The 5590-nt window shown below is 33.6% G+C and overlaps 1 protein-coding gene across 1 annotated transcript; it reads left to right on the plus strand.

The window, feature by feature from the left end:
- The first annotated feature begins 456 nt into the window (after window positions 1-456).
- LOC106778740 lies at window positions 457-2427 on the plus strand. Its single transcript, XM_014666727.1, has 3 exons — window positions 457-877; window positions 1478-1755; window positions 2074-2427. The coding sequence occupies exons 1-3, from the start codon at window positions 457-459 to the stop codon at window positions 2425-2427; spliced, it is 1053 nt and encodes a 350-aa protein (XP_014522213.1).
- Window positions 2428-5590: the final 3163 nt, after the last annotated feature.

Genomic DNA, 5590 nt, shown 5'->3' on the forward strand with positions numbered 1-5590 from the left:
GTTAGAGAGGAGATTTATATTTTTGCGTGGTGCTTCTATAATTCCTTGTTGTAAAAATCGCAACCATTATAGTGCATTTGCTTCTTGGGTTGGAAGGACATTGGATGTAGGTATTGTTGGCCGAACCAGTATAAACACAGTGTTTGAATTTTCTTATCCCTACACTCTTTATTTTCCAGTCGACTATAAACCAGTATAAACACAGTGCAACTGCATTTTTCTGCTGCATTAAATTTTCAATAACTTGCATTTCAAGGAAAGATAAAAAGCTTTGAATTTTTCATACCAAGATTGTGAAAAGATTTTTATTTTGAATTAACACCAATGCACTCGCCCCTCTTGGTGTTAAAAGAAGCCAACCTGTTTCATAACAATTGGCACTAGAGCTGGTTTTCATAAGATATTTGAAAATTCAGTCGACTCTGTTTTTATTCTATTTGACTGTAAAACCTGGGGATGGCTTTTGTTTCGCATTCAAAGAAAGCTTATGATTTTAGAATTGATATTATATCTGCTCCTTGTAATTTGAAGTTAAAATCTGTATCTGATGGATTCTTTGAAAACTTTGAAACAGGTAACTTGGAATGCAAGATAACCAGTTATGAAGAATCATGTTCAAAAATGCAGAAGACAATCTTGTTAAGCAGCAAGTTTACAAAGTTCTTGAAAAAGACGAATAATCAAGATCATTCTGTTGATGCCAAGAATAAAGAAGAACTGATCATGATGGCGAAATCCAGAGTAGTCAAACCCGATTTAGAACAACATTTCAGAAGTCCTACATGGTATCTTGACAACGAGTGTTCGAGACATATGACTGAAGATCCTAAAAAATTCTCAGAAATCTCATATAAAGTCGTTGATCATGTCACATATGGTGATAACAACAAAGGAAGAATTATCGGTATAGGTAAAATAAAAACTCCTTCATCTTATGAAATTAAAAATGTTTTGCTTGTTGAAGGGTTAAAGCACAATTTGCTCAACATCAGTTAGCTATGTGACAAGGGATTGAAGATCACATTTGAACCCAAATATTGTCTGATCAGCAATGGAACAACAAATGAGTTACTGCTTGTGGGAAAAAGGATGAACAATATCTAGTTAATCAACTTCGCAGATAATGCATTCGAATTCGTTGTATGCCTGATGACCAAAGAAGAAGATGTGTGGCTATGGCACAAGAGATTGGCTCACATCAGTATGAGTCAATTAAATAAGCTTGTCTCTAAGAAACTGGTAAATGGCCTGCCCAAGATTTAGTTCAAAATTGACAGGTTATGTGATGCGTGTCAAAAGGGAAAGTTAACCAAACAACCATTCAAGAGTAAGAGTGAAATGTCAACAAAAAGACCTCTTTAGTTGCTTCCCATGGATCTATTTGGACCATCCAGAACAAAAAGTCTTGGAGGTAATTCATACGGGCTAGTTATTGTGGATGACTATTCGAGATATACTTGGACCTTTTTCATTTCAGCTAAAAATGATGCACTTAAATTCTTCAAACGATTTACTACTGCCACTCAGAATGAAATGGATCTTAAGATCAAGGCTATCAAAAGTGACCATGGAGGAGAATTTCAAAATAAGAATTTTGATGAATATTTGGCTGAAATGGGAATCACTCATAACTTCTCTGCACCCAGAACACCACAGCAAAATGGAGTGGTGGAAAGGAAAAACAGAGTACTTGAAGAATTGGCAAGATCAATGCTGAATGATAGGGATATACCAAAATATTTCTGGGCTGATGCGGTAAGCACAACATGTTATGTACTGAACAGGACAATCATCAGGTCTATACTAAAACTGACACCATATGAATTGTTGAAAGGCAGAAAGCAAAATATTTCACCCCTGAGAATCTTTGGAAGCAAGTGTTTTGTTTTGAATAATGGCAAAGAAAATCTTGGGATATTTGACTCCAAAGCTGACTAAGCAATCTTTATAGGATATTCCCTGACCAGCAAGGCATACCGGGTATATAATAAGAGAACTATGAATTTGGAGGAGTCAATTCATGTTGCATTTGATAAGTTTATCATGAATCCAAATCATTATAAACAACTCAAGATCTATGCTGAAGAAAATCAAAACACAATGAATGAAGAGGTCCCTGAAGAAGCTACTGAGAAAGAAGATGAGGCAGAGCAAGTCGAATCCCCTAAAGCTGAGTCGATTAAAACATGGAAAGTACCAAGAAATGTTTCAACTGAAAATGTGATTGGTGACATGTCAAGAGGAGTATCCACAAGGAGACAACTAAACCAGTACTGCATGAACGTTGCCTTTGTGTCCAAAATTGAACCCAAGAAAGTTAAGGAAGCATTGAGTGATGAAAATTGGATGATTGCGATGCAAGAGGAACTGAATCAGTTCACAAGGAACAATGTGTGGGAACTGGTACCTCGAAAACCTGATTTATAAGTAATTGGTACAAAATGGGTTTTCCGCAACAAGATGGATAATTCAGGTGAAATTATAAAGAACAAGGCAAGGTTAGTTGCAAAAGGCTACTGTCAAGAAGAAGGAATTGACTATGATGAGACATATGCTCCGGTAGCAAGATTAGAAGCTATCAGAATACTTCTAGCCATTGCGTCCACAATGAAATTCAAGCTATATCAAATGGATGTGAAAAGTGCCTTTTTAAATGGATATATTAAGGAAGAAGTATATGTTGAGTAGCCACCTAGATTCGAAGACTTTGAATACCCTGATCATGTATACAAACTAAAGAAAGCCTTATATGGATTAAAGCAAGCACCACGATCATGGTATGAAAGGTTAAATTAATTTCTTGTAAAGAAAGGATACTCAAGAGGAAAAGTTGATTCCACTCTTTTCATCAAAAGCTCAAATAAGGATAAACTTTATGTGCAGATTTATGTTGATGATATTATCTTTGGTTCCACTAATCCTATGTTGTCTATGATGGGAGAGCTGACATACTTTCTTGGTCTACAAGTGAAACAAACCAAAGATGGCATATTCATTCATCAATTAAAATACTGCAATGATCTGTTGAAAAGATTTAAGATTCTGGACTGCAAAGATGCTGCTACTCCAATGGCTACAAACTGCTACTTGGATCTAGACGAGACTGGTAAAAGTGTTAATCAAAGAATGTATCGCGGTATGATCGGGTCATTACTTTATCTTACTGCCAATAGGCCTGACATCATGCATAGTGTTTGTCTCTATGCTAGATTTCAATCTAATCCAAAGGAATCACATCTCACAGCTGTTGAAAGAATTTTAAAGTACCTCAAAGGTACTAAAAATCTCGGACTGTGGTATCCAAATGGCACAAATATTTTTTTAAACGGGTATAGTGATTCAGATTTTGGTGGTTGTAAACTGAACAGAAAAAGCACTAGTGGAACATGTCACTGACTAGGTTCAGCCTTGATCTCTTGGAATTCAAAGAAACAAGCTTGTGTGGCTTTATCCACACCATAGAAGCTGAGTTAATAGCGGCGGGAAGCTGTTGTGCACAGTCTCTTTAGATAAAGAGTCAATTAGAAGACTATGGCATTAAGATAGACAACATTCCTTTGAAATGTGATTGTACTAGTGCTATAAATTTAACTAAGAATCCAATCATGCACTCAAAAACTAAGCATATTGAGATAAGACATCATTTCATTAGAGATCACATAAATACAAGTGAAATCAAAATTGAATATGTTGATACACTACATCAGTGGGCTGATATCTTTACAAAACCTCTGAACAAAGAAAGGTTTTTTTACAATTCGAAATGAACTGGGGATTCTAAATGATAATAGTGTAAAATGATCTATTCGACTTTGATCTGATTGAAGTCAATTGTGCTTAAACTGTCATGCATCTACAAATATTGACTTTTATTTTGATATTATTTCATTCTTGCTTAACCATTATACTTGACCTGGAAGAGGGTTTTGGAAGGTTTTGCAGGAAGGACATTGCTTTGATGACTTACATCTGGAATTCAACAACTGCAAAGCAATGCATTCGACCGATGATTTAATGCATTCGACTGCGTCTATATGGGTTAACAATTCCAATTTTGGAATTTGATTCTATCCTTACTGTTTGCTTAAATCATTATTATTTTTCTATTATCTCTGATCTTTACATGTTTAATATTCAAATTGAGATAATATTATGAGAATGTTGATATTTGTATCATTGCATATATATGTGATTTGATAGTTTGACTATGATACAAATCTATGCTTAAACTGTTGCTTATCTGTGATATTCTGCATTATGCAATCAAACTGTTTTTGAAAATCATGCATAATGACAGGGGGAGTATCATTGCTTTACACATTGTTTCATCACACATCTATATTTCAGCGGGAGTGTACATTGTATTCAACACTCAATTTCGTCCGGTTGAATAAATAATAGAACTTATTTTTATTTTTGTCTTATTTTATTTTTATTTTGTTATTTTTAATTTTTATTTTACTATTTGGTATTTGATTTATTTTTTTATTTTTTTATTTGATTTGATTCTTTTTTGGAAAAAAGAAAAGAAAGAAAAGAACAAAAAAGAAGAACAAAAAAACGAAAAGGAAAAAGAAAGAAAAAAAAAGAAAAAGAATAAAAGAGAAAAAAGGGAAAAGAAAAATAAAACAAAGAAGAAAAAAGGAAAAAGAAAAACAAAAGGAAAAAAGGAAGGAAGGAAAAAAGAAAAAAAAAAGGTGTGCATGGGAATAAAATGAAAAGAAAAGAATGGTGATAAAATGGGAGAGGTGCTCCACGTGATTATCTTGGAAAAATGGTGCAGCAGACCCATAAGCAATTAATATTAATGCATGATAGATCACTTTAGAATATTTTCGAAGTTTTGTTTTATTTGGTAATAATTCGAATCAACATTATGACAATCATTACAAGCAATAATTAAAAATAATATATTGATTGTTGTATTCAGTTTCTTCCTAAAGAGAAAAATATGATTTTAATTTGATTTATTTTTCTTCAATCAAGACCATTTATTTCCCTATTTTGCTAATTGACAATTAATTCGCNATTAAGGCAAGATCACAATAATATTACAAATGTGTGTATATAAATATGCACCTTGTAAACAAGAAAAGGGGAGGAGAAAAAACAAATTAAATTTCAGGAAGAGAACATAAGGGAACAGAAAAAAAAGGAGGCAGCTGCTACACTCATTTTGGCTTTTGAATGCGGTACAGAGGTGGAAGCACCGACCACTTGCAGCTTGCCGGTTTAAAAGGAGGAGAAAAATCCAATTTCAGAAAGAGAACATAAGGAAACAAAAAAAAGGAGTGGGGCAAAGAGGCACGTGCACAGATGAATGAAAACAATTCTGTGGAAGCTTTTTGTGGTGCAGTGAAGGACCTTTAAGGCAGCTTCAGAAGGGTGGAGATCAATTTCCTGATTATATATCCTTTCCCATTCTTATTGGACTTTTTGTTTTCATTTTATTTTCTTTGCTTTTATTTCTTAGGTTTTGGTATATTCTTTTATTATTGATGGTTTGCTGTACTCGTTTTTTAATAAAAATACGAAATATAAGAATCATAGAAAGTAAATAAACAAAAAGGAAAAAGCAAAAAAAAAAAAA

This window comes from Vigna radiata, unplaced genomic scaffold (genome assembly GCF_000741045.1).
Source record: "Vigna radiata var. radiata cultivar VC1973A unplaced genomic scaffold, Vradiata_ver6 scaffold_348, whole genome shotgun sequence".
Taxonomy (NCBI): Eukaryota; Viridiplantae; Streptophyta; class Magnoliopsida; order Fabales; family Fabaceae; genus Vigna; species Vigna radiata.

What these genes read in the sequence shown, in the direction of transcription:
- LOC106778740 (XM_014666727.1), top strand. Translation starts at nt 457, where the DNA reads ATGGCTTTTGTTTCGCATTCAAAGAAAGCTTATGATTTTAGAATTGAT. An exon ending in CGTTGATCATGTCACATATG is followed by an intron (nt 878 to 1,477) that starts GTGATAACAACA and finishes TTTTCATTTCAG; the next exon opens with CTAAAAATGATGCACTTAAA. An exon ending in AATATTTCTGGGCTGATGCG is followed by an intron (nt 1,756 to 2,073) that starts GTAAGCACAACA and finishes AAACAACTCAAG; the next exon opens with ATCTATGCTGAAGAAAATCA.